The sequence below is a fragment of the Labrus mixtus genome, chromosome 6 (assembly GCF_963584025.1).
Source record: "Labrus mixtus chromosome 6, fLabMix1.1, whole genome shotgun sequence".
Classification (NCBI taxonomy): domain Eukaryota; kingdom Metazoa; phylum Chordata; class Actinopteri; order Labriformes; family Labridae; genus Labrus; species Labrus mixtus.
Window position 1 is genome coordinate 2,276,159 of NC_083617.1, and position 12,635 is coordinate 2,288,793.

Here is a 12,635-nt window from a genome sequence, read left to right on the forward strand (position 1 = left end):
CCCATAATGCCAAGTGTGTCGTTCAAATAACTCCGGCGGAACTCCAGTTTTTTCCTTTTAAAAATCCCTTACTATCCACTTTTTAGGCCCGTTTTGCCACTTGTCGTCGTTGTCCGTTTAAAATATAGATGTGAAATTATAAATGTCTGCTAAAAAAAGACGTTATCCTTTATTTTATCAAACAACGGGGAGAGAAGTGTTTGATTGACTAGGTTAAAAGCGAATCGCTGCGTGTGTAAATTCGATATTGTCCAATAAGAATCCCTTGGGGGCGGGACTTACTCGAATGAAAAAAAACAAACCGTTTTGACAGCTCGGCAGAGACAGCTAGCCGTCCAGCGGAGGGAGAGCTTCCTGTCTGTTTATAGTTTTTTATTTGGGTTGCTGGCCTATATTTGCTTTTCAATCCTTTTCAAATCCATCATGACATCCCCCGTAGACGACAGCGACAAGGAAAAGGTAAGTTAAAGTCAGCTCTGGCGGCGTTAAAGTACGTTAGCTAACATTAACGGGTGAAGTTATTGCCGCTAACTTCTGTGTTGTTTTCTGTCTGTTAGCTTTTTTGTTGCTAAGCTAGCTAATCGATAGTTTTATCGATTCAACTTTTATAAAGTGGGTAACGTTGAACTAAAAGTGTTAACTGCAATAATGGAGAATGGTTACTAATTTCCTGAACGTGTTAAAACATGCAACGCCAAAAGCTCAATGAAGCATTAAATGTAGTTTACGTTAAAGTGACGTAAAGGTTACGCAGCTGGCTGAAGGCATGCATCAGTTTGCTTAAAGTATTGTGCACTAATGTTGATGATTACTGGATAAACAAACACAGATAAACCAATTTAAAAACATAAACTCACGTCACTAATGCAGAGAGAGTCACACATCTAAGAGTGCATATCTGAATGTCATTTAATACACTTCAAATTATAATAAATGTTTTGCAGGACTTCGGATGTTATTGCAAAAATAATCATGTTTAATCTGAAAGTAGGTCATCACAAAATAAACAGAATAATTCCAGTTGGAAGTAGGCCTGCTGCACGATATGACAAAAATAAGAGATGTGCGAGTTTATTGTTCAATATTGGGATAACAATTTGTATTTTGACAAATTTTTATTTTTATTTATTTAAGCAGGAAAAAGTCTCATTGAGATTAAAAATCTCTTTTACAAGAGCGTCCTGGTCAAGACAGGCAGCAGCACAATTACATAAAACACTTAACAACAATGAAAATAAAAACAGGAATCACAAAAAGAACCATTCATCAGAATCTGTAATAAGTCATGAGCAACAAAGCGATCAAAAAGGAGCAATACGAGTTAGCTAAAACATCTACAGTCAGATATTTCTGCCTCCAGATCATTAAGACGACCTTTAAAAAGATTCAAGGAAACCAGCTCCCGAAGATTTAAAGTATCTTGCAACCGATTCCAAGAAGAGGGAGCAGCATACTTGAACGCCCGTTTTCCTAATTCAGTCCGGGCTTTAGGGATGGTTAGAAGGTGTAAATCCTGCGAGCGAAGATGGTAACTTCCATTACTTTTTTGAAGTATGTAGCTCTGTAGGTAGGATGGAAGCAGACCGAGACCAAATCAATTGACTCAAGCTTCTATATCGCTTTCCCAGTCTTCTGACTACTCAAAGCACTTTTACACTGTAGGTCACAGCTGCAGAGTCAAACACTGATGGTAGAGGCTGCTGTGTAAAGAGACCATCAGAAGTAACCTATCCCATTCATACACATTCATACGCCGCCTACAAAGCAGCAGGAGCAACTTGGAGTTAAGTGTCTTGCCTGAGGACATGTGGCCACAGGAGCTGGGGATCGAACCCCCAATCTTCCTGTCAAGAAACAACCAATTCTACCTACTGAGCCATCGCCGCCCCATAAACAAAAATCAAAAGTGCAAATTAGATATAACTCACAGTTTCAGTCTGTCTTCTGTTCTTCATGGGTTGCAGAACACCTGGGGTTGCAACATGTCCCATCTAAATCCCCAAACTATTTGTATTCTCCTCTAAATCGGCACAATAATTTAATCCGAGAGTAGCTGATAGTTAGCTTCACCTGACTGCATCAAAACGGTATGAAAGCATGGCCATCATACTCACTCAGGCCTCCGTACCAAGCTCAGTGAGAAGGCTTCTTTGCGATAAGTTCAGATTTTTGTGATGAGTTTATTGTGAATGTTCTCATCATGAATATAATGATAAAACCTGTGATCATGAAATTAGTCGTCCTTTTAGGTTTTACAGTACAGTTCAGTTTAAAGCAGTGATGAAACAATAGTAGGGCTGCGCTATTCCTCGCCATGTTATTGTTATCGTGGCACATACCAGGGGCCACTCAGCCACTCTATATTGCCTTTATATTTCATACAGTGAAAACTCCCTTGGCAACATCTTGCCTTTTTCTGTGCAAACTATAAAGCTGGTTTCATTACCCCTAATACTGTGGGGTAGATCTAAAAGTAACATCCTTCAGATCTTTTTCACAACACTAAAACAACACAAACCCCACTTCAAGTCGCAGGATAGAAGTTTGTGATTTCAGAAGGCCACTTTGTACCTCAGGAATGCCTTTCTTTATAAAAAGATAAAGACTGTCTCTGGGCTTCTGTTTGCATATCCAACTTCACTTTCTCCTAACCATGAAGCTGTAGCCAGTCAGGATTGTCACATTCTTTGCGCTCTCAACATTGTAGCTGCTAACACAGAACGTCTTCCTCATATATTGTCAAGCTACAAGGAGTCCAGACAACAAGGATTTGTAGTGGTGTTTTACTGGCATAGCAATAATAGTTATGATCTTCTTGATGTAGAAGAGGTGAGTTTTTTGGGGATTTCTTGAAGGTGGAGAGTGAGGGGGAGTCTCTGATGTTTTGAGTGGGTTCCAGAGGGTGGGAGCGGCATTGGAGAAGGCCCTGTCCCCCTCAGGTTATGAAGCACGGGGGGTGATGTGGTCACGTCTGCAGGAGTGTGTGAGGAAGTAGGTTTGCTGATAAAAACCAATATTCAAAATGCAACCTTTATGAGCTGGATAAGAAAAACATGCAATCACAGTGTGTATCCGAGTTTATTCCCAGCATCCCGTGGATACATCAGAGAGGCATCACTGTAGATAAAATGCCTCAAGATATATCCTAGAATAATGACTAGAGGAGAGAGCTGCAAGTATTTCTTGAACGCAGCATTGAAAATGCATTTTTCACATGAGAAGTGAAGTACTTTGTGTCCAGACATGAGAGCTGCTGTGTACATATTTCCCCCTCTTATTAGATGCGCTCCGTGTCTGTGGATCTAAACCACGATGCCTCTCTTCTCATCGACATTCCTGACGCGCTGTGTGAAAGGGACAAGGTCAAGTTTACCGTCCACACCAAGGTAAACAAGTATTAAGAGTATTTGCTAATATGTTGACAGCTTTGTGTATAAATACTAAAAATACAATGACGTCTCTTTTCAGACCACGCTTAGCTCTTTCCAGAAGCCAGAGTTCTCCGTTCCCAGGCAGCACGAAGACTTCATCTGGCTTCACGACACTCTGGTGGAGACGGAAGACTATGCAGGACTCATCGTAAGTTGGATTTCTGGAAGACATGTCTTGCAAGGAGCTGTCAGAATACCAGATTTATTACATTTTTGATAATTTTTGAATGATACTGGCAAAAATGTAACGATATCGATACTTGTTTCGACACCAGGACCCAAAAAAATTCTAGACGACCAATATTGGTCGTCTAGCAAATTCCTGCACACTATATAAAAATGGAGCAAATACAATGTCAACGTTTCGGTGCCAAAATGTTGCCAACATTTTTGTGCAGTTTAGAAGGTGTCACCTCCTCTGCTTTCTGTTTTAGGGAGACATGAATGTAACTTTTGCGTCTTTATTAGACAACACCTTGACTTGAGAAACCACTGCTCTGTCTCTTCTGTGCGCAGCATCTTTTTGTCAAATATAAGACTGAAAATATGTATTTTTAAAAGCTTTACTAATTTTGATTAGCAAATCGAAGTATCTCAAGTTGTGACAGCCTTTCAGATACATATGCACGGGTTGTAATATCACTATTTGTCTCTAGTGTCAGTGTGCTCATTTAAAAAAAAGAAAAGACCACAACAACATGCTCACAGGTTTATCAAGAGAACTGTTGTTTTGAAACAGAACCATCTAAGCTGAAGCCTAAATCTTAAGAATAATTTTTTCCTGTCTTCTTCATTCATAGATTCCTCCAGCGCCTCCAAAGCCCGACTTTGAGAGCCCGAGAGAAAAAATGCATAAACTGGGTGAAGGTGAAGCTACCATGACGAAAGAGGAGTACACTAAAATGAAGCAGGAGCTGGAGGCGTGAGTGTGTACTCGTAATAAAAGACAGAATCCTACATGTTGTTGTAGTTTCATCTTTAATCTGAGTCCTGTTTGTCTTTTCTTTTTCTTTTTCAGTGAATATCTGGCCGTGTTCAAGAAAACTGTCCAAGTGCATGAAGTCTTCCTGCAGAGAGTGTCCTCTCACCCCAATCTAAGCAAAGACAGAAACTTCCAGATTTTCTTAGAGTATGACCAGGATGTGAGTTCCTCATAATGCTGACTTCCTTTCCCGAGCAGTCAGTTGGACAGAGAGGAAGTGGAGTTTACTGAGGCCATGTGACACACAGGCCTGCGTCCTGCTGTGATCAGCAGTTCTGCTTATCTGTGCTGTCTTTGTCACTTAGCTGAGAGTTAAACGCTTTATTTACTCATGTTCAAGTCTGAGAGTCTGAGAGAATAAGCTGCAGGAGCATGATGAGAGACACAAATAATGAACGCTCTGTGCAGACACAGAGCATAGAGAAGCGTATAATTCATCCTAATCCTCTGTAAACGTTGTCCCTTCAGCTCACCGTGAGAAGAAAGAACGCCAAGGAGATGTTCGGAGGATTCTTTAAAAACATGGTGAAGTCAGCCGACGAGGTCCTTATCTCAGGAATAAAGGTGGGGCTTCCAGGCAGTCGGTGCATGACAGTGTTTACACGTTCAGTGTCACGGCCACTTTCACTGTTTTCACCTCCCTCCGTCTGTTTGCTTTGCAGGAGGTCGATGACTTCTTCGAGCAGGAGAAGACTTTCCTGCTCGACTACTACAGCAAGATAAAAGACTCGACCGCCAAAGCAGAGAAAATGACCCGCGCGCACAAAAGTATTACACATTTTGTTTTCTATACTTTAAATATTGATTTGCATTCTTGCTGGAGTTGAAAATATATTATACTAATTATCTGGCTTCAGTATGACTCTAGTAAAAGTCAAATGATTTCCATACCTGTTATGATAACACGCCAACAAAAATAGAAATCCTCGGCCCCCTCTATGTGGTAAAAACAATGTAATCAAACTCCTGCACCTCACGCTCCTGTTTCTCCTTGTTGTAATTAATCATTTACACTTCCTCAAAGTGCTGCGAGTAAAACGACCATGACATACTTCAGGACACAAAATGATAAGAGAATTAAGATTTTATCATTTCCCCGTAAAATCCAATTTGGGTTTTTATTTTTAAATTTATTGAACCGGGTTTGTCCCTTTTGAGATTAAGGGTGCACGCACACTATCGCAATCCACACCCTGCCCAAGTACGCTTCACCCCTAAAGTCCAGTTTGTTTGACTAGTGTGAGCGCTCCGATCCGAGCTCAAGCCGGGAACACTTTCTCGGCCCTGGAACGGTTGGAAGAGGTGTGCTTCTGCACGGTACAGATCATGCACGATCACAAGCATGGGACACAACATGGACATGAAGTATAATCGATCCCCGTCTTCATTATGGAGAAATCACAGAGTGTTCTGTCTGAATCTGACCAACATGACTCAAAATATGACACAAAGTCAGTAAAGTAGTCGTCATGTTCTCTGTGTTGTTCTCTGCCTTTCTTGTAAACTAAGCACGCTCCTCATGGAGTCATTAGTTCAAGCAATCATCGATCAAAAACATTGACGCACGTCCTGTAGAATCTGCTTCCAAGTCTTTCATTTTTGATTTAAAAACATTTAAGGACACCAGCTCCTAGAGTTTCAAACTTCTTTTTTTTTCAACTTTTTTTTATTGATTTTCACAAAAAACAAACATTGTTTCAGTGAATAATTTTATAGTTAGGAACCAATAAACAAACAACACCCAGGCAAGCCAACATACCACAATACCAGTCCCCCCCCCATTCCCCCATCACATATCCCCCCACCCCAGACATAAAAAAAACGTGTACAAAAGAACTACATTTAAAGTAACATAACCAATATGGTACATTAAGACAGTAAATAAAAACAGAAAATCAAAGATCAGACATATGAAGACACTCCGATGTGATGCTCAGGAGTTTCAAACTTTATAACCGTCATGTTCCTACACAAGTTCATACGTATTTGTGTTAAATGTTGTTTCTGTTCTTGCAGATATTGCTGATGATTACATTCACGTCTCTGCCACTCTGAACAGCCTCTCAGCTGACGACAGCACAGCAAACAAGAAGTGAGTTTATGGGATGGACCGCACCATCACTTCTATTACGAGCTGACTCTTGTTTCACATTTTCATCAAATACCTTCAGATGTTTGAGTGCTTTGGTTTTTTACTTTTTCTCAGGCACCTGGAGAAGTTGTCCGACCTGTTTGAGAAGCTCAGGGTAAGACGGACTCTGATCGGCCTTTTGTAAATATTTGTCCTGTTTGACACGTGCTTCATGTCTTCATTTGTGTCCCTGCAGAAAGTGGAGGGACGAGTAGCATCAGACCAGGAGCTGAAACTCACAGAGCTGCTCAGATATTACATGAGAGACATCCAGGCCGCCAAGGTGAGACACGTTCATCTTCTGCCTCCGTACAAGATGTTAATATGCACATCTTTGTTTTTTTTTCATAAAAAGAAAGCAGAGCACAGCTGGAGCTCCACATACACACACACAGTCAGACATTCACACACACAGCGCTGCTCTCCCTCCCTCCGCTGATCGTTTCGCCCCTGTAACGCCTCTGTTACTACCTCAGAAGACGGTACAGAGGGGGATCACATCCTCCCCCATTACACTTTTTGCGACATTCAGACTGAAGACTAAACTTTAAAGGGACATTAATATTGTACCTTTAAACAGCAGATTCAGACCAGAGCAAACAAACTGTAGATGTGAAAACGCCCAATGTGAGCTTGCAACTTTGACTTTTTCATACAAAAAATCATATCAAAGTTCAGATAACTTTTGAGGATAGCTAAATAGATAGATACTTTATTGATCCGAGGGAAATTCAAGATTGTCGCACCACACAACTGAACAGGTAAAATAAGGTAAACCAGGCCAAAGTACCCGATTACCTGACTTTATCAATAGATTAGAATTATTTTATTGATCCCAAACTGGGAAATTGTGGTGTTACAGCAGCATGTTATCAAAGCAAATAAAACAATATAAGAATAGATACATAGTAAATAAGCACTTAAAATATAAAAAATAAGAATAAGAAGAGATTTATACATCAAGGATTTAACTTAACATTCTTACTGGTTTAAAAAAATGAAATACAACATTTATTCAGGCTTGTCAACTGAATGTAAAAATACTTGCTGGATCAAACTGTGACTCTTACAATTCTAAATGTTTAACCATCTCGAAACCCTCCAGGATCTTCTGTACAGGCGAGCCCGGGCGTTAGCCGACTATGAGAACTCTAACAAGGCTTTGGATAAAGCTCGACTGAAGAGTAAAGACATCCCTCAGGCCGAGGAGCACCAGCAGCACTGCCTGCAGAAATTTGACAAGCTCTCCGAGTCCGGGAAGAAAGGTCTGTGCATTCCTCCTGGCTCAAATCTCCACGTCCTTCTCTCTGATTTAAATGCGATGCTCTGTGCATGGTTTGAAAATGTTTCTCTTTGTAGAACTGACCAGTTTTAAGGGAAGGCGTGTCATCGCCTTCAGGAAGAACCTCATCGAGATGGCCGAGCTCGAGATTAAACACGCCAAGGTGAGCAGAACGGTGCAGCCGGCGGTGTGAGAATGTGTCTCTTAACCATCATCAGCATCACCTCCTCTGAATAGAGAACAAACCATGTGACGTATTTTTGTAGGCCAACCCTGAAGTAGCATCTCCATGGGGGTCTAACCAGAATCCTCCTCTGGGATGTTTTCATTGGATTTTGGATCATTGCAGAAAATAATCTCTGTGTTAAACACACGTTTCTGAAGCGTAGGCGTTTTGTTCAGCAGGATAATCTTCACAGATGAACGCCATTTTTATGATGTTTGAAGCATTAATGCGGCCGACAGAAGTAAAAAGCTAACGTTATGCTAAAGCTAACTACACCACGGTCGGATGATTGTGACGTCACTAGCGTTATGCTTCAGACGATCTCCGATAAACTAATCCACGTAGCTTCATAAATAGTTCACTAACATAATATTCACCTTAACCTAAAGATTAAACCTACAGGAGACATCTCCGACTAGTGAGAGAGTTCCCGCCCTCTGTGTCCGGCGTGATGACGTTTAATGTCCCCGACAACCACTGTAGTCACATTTAGCCACTTGTTAGCAACCGCCTTTTTAAAGACGAGTAAAAACTTCAAACTTCACAAGTGGAGGTATTACCTAACGTAGTTTATGTGATCTAACAAAACACCAACATCTCTTCAGCTTGTGTTAACCACAAACCTTATTTCAGGAGTCTAACCACAAACACATTCAAAATCCCCGTTGACTTTTAGACGTTAGACCCCATGGCGCTCAAATGCTAACTTACTTCCTGGTTTTAGGACTCATTCCTGTGGCGCTCTATAACGGATGAATCCTGTTTTCTTCCTCGTCTCCACAGAACAACGTGACTCTATTGCAGGGATGCATCGATCAGCTGAAGAGCTACTGATGTGTTTCTCAGTACTTCCTGTCCCACCATCACCATCACCAAGTGACCAGTCATAGCAAAACAGGAAACATGGCGTCCCCCGGGGGGCCCTCGCACAAACATGAATCCAAGCCCCCTCTCTGCTTCCACCCACGGGTCTGATGCCACTTTAAAAAAAAAAAAAACCTGCACGAGAACAAGTGTCTTGTAAGCAGAATGTCTTCATGTTTACAGAATCCCTGTCCTCTGCTCCGTGGTCCGTCTCGTTCCAATATTCAAAGAGGCCGCAAACACGACTGACTTCCATTTTTTCTGCAGCACAGATAGACATGATTTCCTTTTTCACCCTCATTTCTTTTTTTCTCATTTTGACATCGAGCACAAACTGACAATTTTGCCTTTTTGTTTAGATTTTTGACGCTGAAGTTTTCTCTTATGTCCCCCTTTAAAAACTCTTCTAGAAGCGTTGAGGACGTCGTTTATTGCGTCGTCTGTTGGAGCGTTTTGTGTTTGCTAACAGAAGTTTACAGATCTAGTGCCTGTAAAAAAAAAAAAAACATCCTCATGCTCTGAAATTTAAAGTACAACCAAACGAGTACAGAAAGCCCACGAACAGATCGTCTTCAAGTGTTTTTTAAAAAACAGCAGCACTTCACCTCAGGAATGGATCGTTGGGCGTGGCCTCAGATCCGGCAGGTTATCAAAGATGCACGGTAGTTTAGCGAGTCGTAAACGATTTCTGGGTAGGAAAAAGTGAAATAAAAAGCTCTACGAGCAGAAAGCATTTCTCAAAGGGAATTCAACTTTAGTTATTTAGTTTGATTTGCACAAACCCCCTCGTCATCTCCCCCCCCCCCCCCCCCCCCCCCGACAAACGGCCTTCTTTACTCTTTTCATCGTGTCCTTCTTGATGTTTTTCTTTATCATGACCTAAATTTCCCCTTCTCTTTATTCCGATGGGGTCTCAACAACATTTTTCTAAGCAGTGTCTGTATTTTAAAGACGTTATATTATAAAATAAAAAGATGCACTAAAACAATGAGAAATACTGAACGACCCTCGCCCCCGGCTCAGTGGAGTGTCAAAATGCATCGTAGTTTTGTACAAGATTGAATGTATTTCTAATGGATTCCTGCTGTGTGGATTCCTTCACACGATCCTTTCATACAAAATATTATTAGCATTTTATAAATTTGTATTAATGGCATTGAATAAATCCTACTTTCCCACATTTGATCTGTGTCCTTTATTGTTTTCACTGTATTTTTGAGTCTTAAAAATCGAAATACACTGAATCTGACTTTTAAAGGGGCGGCTGTGGGTCAGTTGGTAGAGTCGGTCGACCCTCAACCGGAAGGTCAGGGGTTCGATCCCCAGCTCCTGCAGCTACATGTCCGATGTGTCCTTGAGCGAGACACTTAACCCCAAGTTGCTCCCGCTGCTTCCTCGGCTGTGTGTGAATGGGTTTAGTTACTTCTGATGGACTCTACTCAACAGCTTCTGCGATCAGTGTGTGAATGTGAAGGTGTGACCTGCGGTGTAAAAGCGCTTTGAGGACTCAGAAGACGAGAAAATAAATAAACAAGCTCGAATCCATTTATCATCCCATTTAAAAAGCTGCCGATCATTTACCCCCGTCTGTTTGTTAAAATAAAGGGGGGCGGCAGAAACTCGGTTCAAGTCCCAGTGCGGACCAAATCTGGAAATTGGTCTGGTAGCTGGAGAGGTGCCAGTTCACTTCCCGAGCCCTGTTGAGATGCCCTTGAGCAAGACACCAAACCCCCCCCCACCAGCTCTGGAGTGCCTGCCCCCTCACTCTGACACCTTTCCATCAGTGAATGTTAACAGGAAACTGTTTGAGCACGTGTGTGTTTCACCGTGTGTGTGTGTGTAGCATGTTCAACAACAGAGAGTGTAAAAGTCATTTTCCCTCTTCAGGTTAACAGAGGACTTCTTCTTTTTGTTGTTGTTCACCACTAGGTGGCGACATCCCTCTAGTCTAATAACTATTTATAATGCTGTATTTTAAAAACAGTTCCCTGTGCTTTACAAATATAAAAGACAACAAAGTGCTGACAGAGAAAGTGTCAGTAAGCGATGCAGTGAGGGGAGGGGCGCTTCAAACCAGGATGTAAAAACAAAAGCATTAAGTAAGGTTGTCATGTGTACTACTTTTTGATACCACATGTTTAAAAGAGAAAGAAAGATGCAATCCCAGTTATCTTAGGATCAACTGTGTCAATAAATTAAACAAACAAGACATCCAATATAAGAGATTTTTAAAAAAGTATTTAGCATAAAAAGTCTGCACAGAAATACAAAACATGAGGAGTGTTGAGTTTGTTTGTTTTTTGCAGAGAGGCTGAAAGGTTTGAAATAAATAGTGATACGTTTGACAAACTGGTAAAACATTACGTCATGCGCTTAAAATAAAATGTCCAGAGGATCCAAAATGTCTTTAGAAAAGTCTCTGCGTCTGTAAAACCAGCAGAAGGAGTCCATCTCCCCAGTGTTCACATCAAGGCTCCTCGAGGATCTTAGAAGCTGCACATCTCTCCTATCCTCTGCTTCCTTCGTGTGTGTGTGTGTGTGTGTGTGTGTGTGTGTGTGTGTGTGTGTGTGTGTGTGTGTGTGTGTGTGTGTGTGTGTGTGTGTGTGTGTGTGTGTGTGTGTGTGTGTGTGTGTGTGTGTGTGTGTGTGTGTGTGTGTGTGTGTGTGTGTGTGTGTGTGTGTGTGTGTGTGTGTGGTTCCTGTGAGTTTAAACACAGCTGTGCAGCATGTTTGTGTTAAATCCATTGACTGCAGTGACGAGGCTGCGCGCTGCATTAAGTTAAGCTTTTGAGGAAATGCCACAGTGCTCATGGGAATGACCCAAAATGCACGTTTCATGACCTACTTTTACGAGCGTCGCTTAGCAACGTGATGTAAACGATAAACAAATCATTAATCCTGCCGGTCCCTGCAATGATAGTCAATGCATCTTCATCTATTTTATTTATTCATAAAGACAGGAAGACACCGCAACACACTGGAGGAGATAGGGACACACTTTAAAGTATTTCTTTTTTGCATGTTTGCTCACCGCTTAGTAATAAGAGGGAAAGGTCACCTGAGCGAGACGTACAGCACGTATAACCATCATGTAGCCTATAGGCAGATTAAACTGTACCGTGATAATGTGTGTCAATATTGACACCACCAATAGTGCAGGCACTTTGACTTTTTTAAGTTCGGGGCCCACCGATTGGATGCACCCAAAGACTGCAGCCAATCAGATGGTTACACATATTCAGAACAAACAGAGAAGTTTGCCAAGAAGGGATCAGAGCAAACAGAATGTGAAGACATGGCGTTCAAGATGAAATAACTACCAATAAAACAAGGATATGATTTGTGACATGGAGAGGAGAAAGTTTCCCCCGCAGAAGCATTTTGACCTCCTTTGAACTCTTGCAGAAGCTTTCAAGACAGGTCACAAATTACTTTTTATTTTGGGGCTTTTTTAAAAATGCCTTTATTTAGAGATAGGACAGTCAGGAGTCAGGAGGAGAGAGAGAGTGAGGAATGACATGTGCTGGAAAGGAGCCACAGGTCAGATTCAATCCCGGGGGCGGCAACTTGGAGGAATATGAACTCCGTACATGAGGCAGGCGCACTAACCACTAGGCCCCAAAAGTCCATTATTTAATGTGTGAATGATTTACAAATTAAATGTGAACTCTCATTCCTGAAACGTTGTGGCAGGATCATGTTTACCGCTCTGTTGCAAC

General features: G+C 41.6%; 1 protein-coding gene across 1 annotated transcript; it reads left to right on the forward strand.

The window, feature by feature from the left end:
* The first annotated feature begins 298 nt into the window (after window positions 1-298).
* snx5 (sorting nexin 5) lies at window positions 299-10,096 on the forward strand. The gene is made up of 13 exons (XM_061039440.1): window positions 299-459; window positions 3,282-3,386; window positions 3,469-3,579; window positions 4,232-4,353; window positions 4,450-4,573; window positions 4,882-4,977; window positions 5,076-5,181; window positions 6,430-6,505; window positions 6,620-6,659; window positions 6,741-6,827; window positions 7,650-7,809; window positions 7,904-7,989; window positions 8,836-10,096. Exons 1-13 carry the CDS (start codon window positions 424-426, stop codon window positions 8,884-8,886), a joined length of 1,200 nt encoding a protein of 399 aa, XP_060895423.1. The 5' UTR covers window positions 299-423; the 3' UTR covers window positions 8,887-10,096.
* Window positions 10,097-12,635: the final 2,539 nt, after the last annotated feature.

Excerpts from the sequence above, each read along its gene's own strand:
- snx5 (XM_061039440.1), top strand. The coding sequence starts at position 424 with ATGACATCCCCCGTAGACGACAGCGACAAGGAAAAG. Across the intron at positions 6,660-6,740 it reads ACCTGTTTGAGAAGCTCAGG|AAAGTGGAGGGACGAGTAGC; the intron begins GTAAGACGGACT and ends GTGTCCCTGCAG. Across the intron at positions 6,828-7,649 it reads GAGACATCCAGGCCGCCAAG|GATCTTCTGTACAGGCGAGC; the intron begins GTGAGACACGTT and ends GAAACCCTCCAG.